Genomic DNA, 10,455 nt, shown 5'->3' with positions numbered 1-10,455 from the left:
AGGAAGGTAGCCTGTAGCAATGAGGTGCCCTGTCAGACCTAATGAAAAGATCTTTGCTTTCATTTCAGCAGAGGAACCAAACACTACAAAGCGAGACTAGTAATTGGAACTCTTTAGAGCTTCGTGTAGTTCTGGCTTCGACTTATCTTTCTTTCACCATGGAAGAAGATGGACTTCTAAACCATGCTTATGCATTCCATAAAATGTGTGTGTGTGTTTGTGTGCCAGCATACGTGCCTGTGTGCATGTCTCATTGCATTAACTTCCATGGTGAGTAAGGATTCCGTTGTGCTTGCATAAGCTTTCATGGCCAGTAAGAATTAGGTTGCGTTTCCTGTGTGAAAACTGATTTGATTACACGTTAAAAAATGTGCCATTTTGTCTGAAACGCAAAGCGCAAATGCGTGCGCTCCGTCATAATGCCCTGACATTTTGAAGAAATGGAACACATGAAAGTGAATTGAAAAAAGTGTGGAAAAAAATAGATTGCCTTTATATATATATATATATATATATATATATACAGTAGTATATAGGCACACAAACAAATAGTAATCAATACCTAAACATGTCGGAATTAGCGGCCTAACATTTAACTTTCATCCATGTTTTGGTGTGTACATTACACAGTAGTGTTATGTTTCACCTTACAAATGTTTTAGTCTTGCGGGTAGAAGCCTCTCTGCCTGTTCCCCACCTCGTCTGACCTTTCGAGGGACTGGAGCACGGCTTGGGGCTCGATGCCCGATGGTCGACCACATTGGTGCGTGGGCGTTTTGCCTTCAGAGACATTTGTTTGGTTATCAACAAGTAATGGCACTCGCCCTCTGACAACAGGGAGCATTGTGTTGTCCGGCCCCTTGCTTAGAGCGGCCAGGAGTTCCTAAAGGTCTGTTTGTCAAGGCTGTGTAGGCTCTATTCAGTAATACTCAATCTCATAAAAAAATACATCAACAAATAGGGAAATGTCCTCATCGACCCTCAGAGTTATTCATTATAACCAATAAAGAGGATCATAATCCATATTGATTCATACAGCTGTGTGTTCTGATGTGTTTTTATGGGTAAACACCGGTCACCCACCGAGGCCATTATGATTGACCTATCAACCTGAATAAACGATTAATATTTTAAATATAACCTTTTAATGACATATTTGGCTCTGTTTTCTGCTTCAGGATGTTATTTACAATGATTTATTGCTATGGCTACGAACAGAAAACGGGCTGTCTCACTTATGAGTCTCTTCCGCCCTCTGGTGGACGTGCGGCGAGACGTCATACTACCTCATTGTTTTGATCCTGATTCTTGGCACATATCTAGTTACTACGAAACTTTAACAAATATACTGAATCAATACTATTTCGATTTTACAACCAACAGGATTCCTGAGTTAAGGTGTACTATATCCAATATCGTTTATTCTTTCAAAGGGTACTACTTTTTAACATACACATTTCGATATAAACCACTATATAAATGTGTGTTTACTAATTTGAACGCAATGATTTCTGAATTCGTATTCATGAAATGATTATTAATATTATATAAAGAATATAAAGAGGGCTGAGAGCGGCAAAGATACCGCACGGCGATTGGTCCGTTGTTGTCCCTCTCCTTTAGTTGTCCGACCGGAAACAGGACGAGCGTCGCTCCAGGGATCCTACACATCCATCGCAGACACCTTTGGTACTTCCCATTGAATTGACCCACTCTCGTCCCACCGTAATACGCGGGTGTAGAGTCGAGCCTCCCTTTGCAGTAACGCGTTGATGCACCTGTTGCTATGCTGATGATTTAGTGGTCCTGTCCTTTGTTGTTTTTCGTAAAAGAAGAAGGTAAGGTGTTTGTAAACATGCCGGCTAGTTAGCCTGCTAGCTCCGTATAGCCACCTGATACTGATGGCGAGTGCTGGCAATGACATCATTTACGTTTTATTACGACATGAGCGTGGTACTTTCTAAATGATCCTGCTGATATACTGTGATAACAATCTTAATCCATTAATACAATTTAAAAGTTTTTGGGATAAACAAACGGAACGCTATGCATTACTCGGACACACTACACTCCATCCGTATTCTGGTACCTTTGATGACAGACTTTGTGGCAGTCCTGCAGTACGATCACATATATTCTCTTTAGATGTCTTAATCCATGTGGGCAGCGATCAAGTACGGTCACCTGATCCTGTAAGACATAACCACTGACTCTCCCATCCCGTCCACAGCCATGTCTTACCACCAGGGCCGTGGCGGTTCTCGTCCGGGCTTACCCCCGGGTCAGCACGGGTCCCAACCGAACTACCGACCCAGCAACCTCCGACCCCTGCCTCCCCACACCCCCCCGTCGTCTTACCACTACAGCCCTCAAACCCATCCCAACGCCGGTTACCAAGGCAACAGCGGCGGAGGCTTCATGCCGCCGCCGCCGCCGATGCCGCACTCCGACTTCATGTCGTACCCGCCGCCCGGGACGAACATGTCTCCCGGCGCCCTGGGTCCGGGCTCCATGCGCCCGCCCTTCCCCAAGCCCCCCGTCCGGCAGGGGGGGTTCCCGGAGCCTCCGCCCAACTTCCCGCCGCCGCCGCTGCCGTCTCTCGCCAACCCCTCGGCCGGCCCCGGGGCCCAGCCGTCGACCCATAACCCCTACGCCTACATGATGCCCCCGGGCATGCCCCCGCCGGCGCCCCACCCCCCCATGCCGCCCGCCATGCCCGCGCAGCCCGGCGGCTACCAGCAGGCGCCGTACTCGGTGGGCTACCACCAGCACCACCACCAGCAACCCCCGCCGTTCCCGCCGCCGACGTTCAGCCCCGGGTACTCCCCTGGCGGTGGGGCCGGCGCCGGGGGGCCGGGCCCGGGCCCCGGCTGGTTCAAACCAGACCCCGGCTTCAGACCAGGGGGCCAGTACAAGTACGAGAAGCCGCCGGACTGCACCCCGCATCGCCACGACGACCAGCCCAACCGGCAGAAGAGCTACGGGTACGGCGGCGGCGGCGGCGGCGGGGACCGAGGCAAGACGGAGTTCAGCGCGGAGCGGAAGGAGAGGAGTCCCGACCGGCGGGGGAGGCCGGAGGCCGCCGGTCGATACCGGTCCGACTACGACCGCGGTCGGACCCCGCCCAGACACCGGAGCAGGGAACGCAGCCGCTACTCTGACAGCAGCTCGTGAGTACACACACCCGCACGTGGAAGATATCCCACCTCCTTCCCATTTCGTCGTCATTCATCTTCTTTCAGTAGCATCAATGTTATTATATTGCAATGTGTTGTCATGCATTTTTGGAGTGGAGGTCTTTATTTGGATGCGTTTTCACTATAAGGGGGTTTGAAATGTGAATCGGACACTGTGTGTGTGTGTGTGTGTGTGTGTGTGTGTGTGTGTGTGTGTGTGTGTGTGTTCCCAGGGAAAGGCATCGACACAGAGACAGCCGCAGGTCCCCGTCTCCTGACAGACAGAGGAAACGGCAGCGAAGGTGACTGTACATTCTCATGTTTGATTCTCGCTCCCTTCAAAGCTTAAGCAGGCAGGGCGAGTTGTTCTAGCCAAGTGGCAAGACCAAAGGTTCTAGATTTGATTTACCAATGTAAATAGCGTAACCTAAAGTCATCCTTGAGCAAATATCTGTCTCTTAAAAATCTGTATTCACTGTAAGGCACTTATTGTATATTGTACATCCTTGAACTCCAAAATAGTACTGAGCATTGTGTAGCATCTTATCCTAGCAATCTTTGTTGTGTTCGGGGAATGGGTTAACCTAGTGATTCTAAGTGCTTGGCACTTTGTTGTATGAACATCCTTTCTGTGCTGACATTGATATATTGTTGTTTCTCTTTCTTCTGACAAGTGTACTTATTGTAAGTTGCTTTGGATAAAAGCGTCTGCTAAAGGCCATAAAACTAAATGTAAATATTCAGTCTAACCTTAAGTCATCCTTGAGTAAATACCTGTCTCTTAACAACCTGTATCTGTATTCAATATGAGTCGCTTCGGATCAAAGTGCTTGCCTCCATACTAAAGTGTTTGTGTCTCTCCTGCCTCTCAGCCGCTCCAACAGCAGGGAGAAGAAGAGGAGTCGGTGGGAGGGGGAGGGGGGGCGGCGGGAGGGGGAGGGGGGCCGGCGGTCCGAGAGCTCCGGGCCCGGCCGGGAGAGGAGCAGCTTCTCCTCCGCCCGGAGCAGGGACAGCGAGGACTCGTACGCCGAGCGCGACCGGGAGCGAGACCGCGAGAGGGAGCGGGAGAGAGACAAGGAGCGGGAGAGAGAGAGGGAGAGGGAGCGGGAGCGAGAGAGCAGTCAGAGGGAGAAGGGGGAGGAGGTGAAGGACGAGGAGGAGCTGCTGAAACCGGCCTGGATCCGCTGCACCCACGCCGAGAACTACTACTCCAACGACCCCATGGACCAAGTGGTATTTATGACGGAAACAACACCAACACGCACTTCCAACACAGCACCGAGACTTGCTTCCTTTTGATGTGCTGTTAAACTTCAGTGGGGGCATTTGGTTTCTAAAGTAACGCAATGAAGTTAAGAGTATATGTGTCGGGTTGTTTAAGGACATTTGGGGGTAATGCTAGGTCCATCTGCTAGCTAACTTGTTGCATAGATTTGTTTGCCTACAACGGCAAGGACAGTGTAATGTCTGGTGTTCTCTTTGAAGCACGAAACAAACTATTCCTTGATGAAACATTTAATAATGTATTCAAACTCAAAGTTTGGTGTCTCATGAATTGGTTCAACCTAATTTGTAGTGTATTGTAAAACTAGGACAAGGACCACTACCGCTTTGATCATTCAAAGACTATTTACTGTGCAACACAATTACATCGACATCACAGGCTCTCGCTATAGAGCTTATTTTCACGGTCCATTCTGTGTTATTTAATAGAGGTCAAAGAATTATTCAAATCCTTTTTTTTAGCGATAACATTTACATGAGTTATTTCTGTGCGTAATTGCCCTTTTATTTATTTAGAGATGGGAACTTTGTTTGGTCTGGTGTGCGTTTCCAGGGGGACTCCACAGTGGTCGGCACCAGCAAGCTGCGGGCTCTGTACGAGCGCTTCGAGGAGGAGCTGATCCAGAGGCAGGAGAGGGCCAAGGCGGCGCGGCCCAAATGGGAACCCCCCCAGACGAAACTGGACGAGGAGCCGGGGTGTCCAGGAGGTAGGGGACCGCAGACAGCCCTGAGCCTGATCACTGCTTAAGACACAAAGCTTAAGACACAAAGCTGAAGGCATGGCCTTTCTAATTAATACAGTCTCATCACTTTCAATGATCAACGATCAAACAGACATGATTTTGGCAAGACACACACACACACGGACGCATACACACTAACACATATATGCATACATATCGACACACGCACACATACACACACCAGTGCTGCCTCTCACTCACTCACTCACTCACTCACTCACTCACTCACTCACTCACTCACTCACTCACTCACTCACAAACACATACGGACACACCACACGGACACACCACACGGACACACACACGGACACACACACGGACACACACACAGCTCCGATATTAACCAATTATCCCAAAAGCTGTCGTTTTTGGGATAATTGGTTAATTACCGGTCATTTAATTGTGTAGGTATAATGCAATAAACTTTCTCATACACGGTCCTGCAAAATATTTCAATCAGACACGGTGCATCTCATCAATGCGTGTTGTGACCCCCACACTGGAGCAAACGTAATGCGATGTATGATGATGATGACCCCGTCCCCTCCGTCCACCCGCTCAGACGAGAGCAGCAGCGACACGGAGTGCGAGTCGGACGGCGAGGGCAGCAGCTGCTCCAGCAGCTCGGACTCCGACGTGTTCGACGTCATCGCCGAGATCAAGAGGAAGAAGGCCCACCCCGACCGGCTGCACGAGGAGCTGTGGTACAACGACCCCGGACAGGTCAGTCAGGGGGGGGGGGGTACAACGACCCCGGACAGGTCAGTCAGGGGGGGGGGGGTACAACGACCCCGGACAGGTCAGTCGGGGGGGGGGGGGGGGGGGTACAACGACCCTGGACAGGTCAGTCAGGGGGGGGGGGGGGGTACAACGACCCTGGACAGGTCAGTCAGGGGGGGGGGGGGGTACAACGACCCCGGACAGGTCAGTCAGGGGGGGGGGGGGGGGGTACAACGACCCCGGACAGGTCAGTCGGGGGGGGGGGGGGGGAACAACGACCAGGGACAGGTCAGTCAGGGGGGGGGGGGGCTCTTTTCTCTCCCGTTTCACCCTCTGTCTTTGTTGTTGTTGTGAGGGTGCAATGGCTTTCATTGCACATCATTTTCTTCTGCTTAATGCACACCTTGAGAACCCTTAAAATAGTCACATTTGCGCATTGAAATATCTTAAAACGACTAAAATGTTATATATGAGGTTATTTATTGCGTTTAATTGTCCAAACAATGTCCAAACCCAGACATGTTTTGCTTGTATCCCCGGCAGTGGTGCTGCGTTAATGAAACGGTAATGCAGCAGAGACGTTATTTATTGATATAATATTGCAATATCGATCTAGCTCACTACGATGTCCCAACTATGACCAGTAGCTCATGACAGCTGCCAAGCTAATGCGTTCGCTCACATTATAAAGCTACAACGACTTTCAACACGATTATAGATATTTATACTTAACAATTATTTGCCGAAGGCTCCGTGCATAGTGTCCCCACTATTCACGGAGCCTGAGGTGAATAATTGTTTTGGTATATACTTCACGTTAACACTCCGAAAATAACACTTTTTGCCGGGATTTATTTGTTTTTATTAGCGTGACGAGACGACATTTTGCGACGAAAACAACATCCTGAGTTAGAGATCTCAATCATGGGATATACTCAAATCCCGAGATAGCAAACCAATCAAATTGGGCCATCCTCACGAGGATCAGGTGTAGCATATACTAAATATATATATATATTTAGGCGAGATCGATTTTCCCTGGCAGTAGTGGTAGAGAAAACCAATGCCCTACAGATGACGGATCCAATTAGAATTATATTACAGATTTATGTCGTCAAGCACTTAAAAAATGTATTCAATGGGTTAAGATCCTGGAGTTGGATTTTTAACATATTAAATATATATTACAATATTAAATGCATACTATATCAAATATCACAACATTATAGAAACACTATTCCGTCGTCTTGATCACATGATTTGACTTTAACCAATCGGCAAGCTGCTTGGAAAAAAAACTGCTTTTTTTTTTTATGAGAAGCTGATGTCAGACTCCTTAGTTGATTCTCAGATAATTAATAATTGCTCAAACATTCAAAAGTCAGAAGCTTCATCCCTCCTAGTGTGCAGAGAGTTAGATACGCCCTCTCTACATCCCAGTGTACACTCCGGTGGATCGTAAGTAAAAGCAATACTCAAAAAATTTAATAAGACACTCTTAGGGTTGCGCCGTATCAGTTGAGTGTGGGCAGCACAGGGATCGTTGCCAGCGGAGCGTGTACGTGTGAGCGTGCACGTGCCCTGCAGTAACATTAATTGCCACAGTGCTGGCACGGCCAATGTCGAATCGTTAAACAATAGAGCGAGAACGCACTCGGATGACGAGAGAATCTACAGTTCAGCAGTTCAGCGCGTGTGTGTGGTTGAACGCTTTCAGGATGTGTTCGTCTCCTCGCCGTGTGTTCACTTCACCGCCGTTGTGTTTTAGGTCAACATTTGAATGGGTAAAGTCAACCTTGATTTATGAGCGTAATTAGTTGTACACATCGTTAAAGCATGATAATTAGTGTTTGATGTCATTCTCCCAAGGTGACACAATGCAAAACAACTCGTGTGAGTTAAAAAGCCACAAAAACAAAACAGATTTTATCTCGTCGTCGTCAGCTTCGGTTTGCCGACCCAAACCCAGAAATATTCGCGCCTCTACCTACCTCCCTCTGCGATGCCCTGTTATCTAGTGCAGTTCATTAAAAACAAACCGTCCAGATCGCTTCGAAGACTACAGCCCCTATTCCCCACAAAGCTTACTGTTGACCTAGTCTTCTCTCTGTCCCTACCCCCTGTTGAGACACACTGGCTTTTAGACTAACTAGTGCCAACAAGATCACAAGCAACAAAGACACAATAATGCGTTTTTGTTTCTGTTTCATACCGAGTTAATGATATAACGGGGGACTCGGGGAAAGAGAGAGCGAGCGAGTGAGTAATCGAGTGAGCTGTTCCCTTTTTGTTTTATTAAACTTTTCCTTTTTTTCATCTAGTCGAGGAAAGGAAGCGAGAGAATGATTAAGCGAGACGGAAAATAAATATCCGCCGTCCGTCGTTCTGGCCGGCGCCCCGATGCGTACTTACCAGTCACCTCCCTGGCTCGGCTGTCTCCACAAAGTGTCAGCCCTATCGGGGCCCATCCCCGGCCCTCGTCTCACCCCTCCCCCCTTCTGTCTGGAGGTCCTGACGGCCGGTCCTCCTAAAGACCGCTGGAGCGACGAGGCAGAGGAATCCTCTTATTAAGCCCGCGATGGGGACGCGCGGTGGGGGGTAATAGGATGTGGCAGCTGGTGTCATGTGTGGTTAGAAGACTAAAGATAAAAAATCCCCAATCGCCTCGTTACCGAGAGAATGTGTTACATAATGTCCTAACCCTCCATCTTCTGCCGTTAAGGTACAAACGCTGTGCAGCCTGCCTATCTAGTGTGAGCACACTTAGATGCGTTCTTACCAGCTTCTAATTAATAATACTTTTATTCGAATAATTTGTACACCCCCAATATGTATAACTAATAAGTATAACTCCACATTAAATGTGACCACCCATATTCTATCATGTTCCGATAGTCTATCCAGACTCCTCAGAGGAATCATACGCGTGTATATGTGCATTAATCTTCTTCCTAATTAAACGCAAAGCCTTTTTGATCTCTTGGTGTTGATCTCTTGGTCTCGTGTGTCTCTGTGTGTGTGTGTGTGTCTGTGTGTGTGTGTGTGTGTGTGTGTCCCTCTCTAATCGTGTGTCTGTGTGCCTATGCTGTGTGTGTGTGTCTGTGTGTGTCTCTAAGTCTGTGTGTGTCTTGTGGTGTGTGTGTGTGTCTCTCGGTTTGCGTCTCTCAGTGTGTGTGTCTCTCAGTGTGTGTGTGTGTGTGTCTCTCTCAGTGTGTGTCTCTCTCTCAGCGTGCGTGCGTCTTTGCGCGCGTGCGCGTGATCTCCAGCCCTGAGCGGTGTCTGATTCCGCTCCGTGCGTGTGTGTGTGTGTGTGTGTGTGTGTGTGTCCGTGCAGATGAACGATGGGCCTCTGTGTAAGTGCAGCGCCAGGGCCAGACGCACCGGGATCCGCCACAGCATCTACCCCGGGGAGGAGGTATGATTATACCATGAATAAATCAATCCACCCACCTCTCTCTTCCCCGTCCCTCCCGACCTTCAAGAAGCGGCCGCGGTTGGGGGGGGGCGAGGCCAAGGTCGCACGCCGTCGCTCGGCCGCGTGTTATCCGTTACAGGAGTCGCTCTTCCTTTAAGCGGCGCTCAATGCCGCCGCGGGGCCCGCAGGGGGGTCGGGGGCCACGGGGGAGCACTTAGAGGCGCAGTAGATGCTGCGTGCCAGGTTAAATGCAGGTGCGTGTTGTGTGTTTTGTATCAGTGCGTCCGCGGGCCCGTCCTCTAGAGACGGACGCTAATGGCGTCGTGAGGACGAATGGGGAATTAAAACGGCCGTGTTGTTGGGCAGGGTAGATGAAGGTGTATTCGATAACATTTGATGTGTTTTGTTTTGTATGATGTTATTGGAGAGTGTGTGTGTGTGTGTGTGTGAGAGAACAAACACACACACGGACTGAAAGCTTTTAGAACGTTTGATTTGAGTGTACTAAAGGATTTGGCCAGTTTGTGAAGACCCCAGGTTATTGGTTGATATTATCTCTGTCCAGATGTAAACCAGCCAATGGTTTCTGTTCAACTCGCCACTCCCGGTGTTGGCGCGTTCTGGGCGGACTGGGCAGTTGGCGAGCCTTTGACTTCCATTCTATTCCAAACGAGTGATTAGCAGCTCCCATTGCGCCATCTTGGTTTATCTAACCGTTTTAAGCCAATGCAAACTGCCCCGGCGAGGTCGTTTTATCCAATAGTGCCAACATCCGAAAAAATCCACAAGTTAAGATTCAGTGTGTAAACATCACTGCGCATGCAGTAAGTGCAGATAACCATTTCAACAGGTCGAGATGGGTTAGGGTAGGGGGTGCTTTTCTAACTGATTGGTACGCATCCGCATTCACTTCAAATTCAGTGCTCGGTTCCTGTTTGTGCGAACGTACAGAGAACGAGCCTGTAAACTGTACATACATTTTACATTTCTCCCAACTGAGCCAGCCGATGGCAACCTGCAGGTCGTTCAAGACTTCTCACCTCACAGTCACTGCCTCTCCGTCTGTGAGCGTGTGCAGTGGCGTGTAAACACAGAATGCTTATGTGTTCAAATCAGG

At 49.0% G+C, this 10,455-nt stretch overlaps 1 protein-coding gene across 1 annotated transcript in view; it reads left to right on the top strand.

The window, feature by feature from the left end:
• The first annotated feature begins 1,646 nt into the window (after nucleotides 1-1,646).
• The window catches only part of drosha (drosha ribonuclease III), a 121,837-nt gene continuing 113,028 nt past the window's right edge, over nucleotides 1,647-10,455 (top strand). Inside the window, exons 1-7 of the mRNA XM_030348627.1 lie at nucleotides 1,647-1,838; nucleotides 2,231-3,170; nucleotides 3,410-3,478; nucleotides 4,049-4,409; nucleotides 5,014-5,167; nucleotides 5,766-5,926; nucleotides 9,258-9,338. Coding sequence (XP_030204487.1) covers nucleotides 2,233-3,170; nucleotides 3,410-3,478; nucleotides 4,049-4,409; nucleotides 5,014-5,167; nucleotides 5,766-5,926; nucleotides 9,258-9,338 — 1,764 coding nt within the window. The 5' untranslated portion in view covers nucleotides 1,647-1,838; nucleotides 2,231-2,232. The remainder of the gene's footprint in view (nucleotides 1,839-2,230; nucleotides 3,171-3,409; nucleotides 3,479-4,048; nucleotides 4,410-5,013; nucleotides 5,168-5,765; nucleotides 5,927-9,257; nucleotides 9,339-10,455) is intronic.

This window comes from Gadus morhua, chromosome 23 (genome assembly GCF_902167405.1).
Source record: "Gadus morhua chromosome 23, gadMor3.0, whole genome shotgun sequence".
NCBI classification, from domain to species: domain Eukaryota; kingdom Metazoa; phylum Chordata; class Actinopteri; order Gadiformes; family Gadidae; genus Gadus; species Gadus morhua.
The sequence above is the reverse complement of the archived record's forward strand: the minus strand, read 5'-3'. Positions and strand labels throughout refer to the sequence as shown.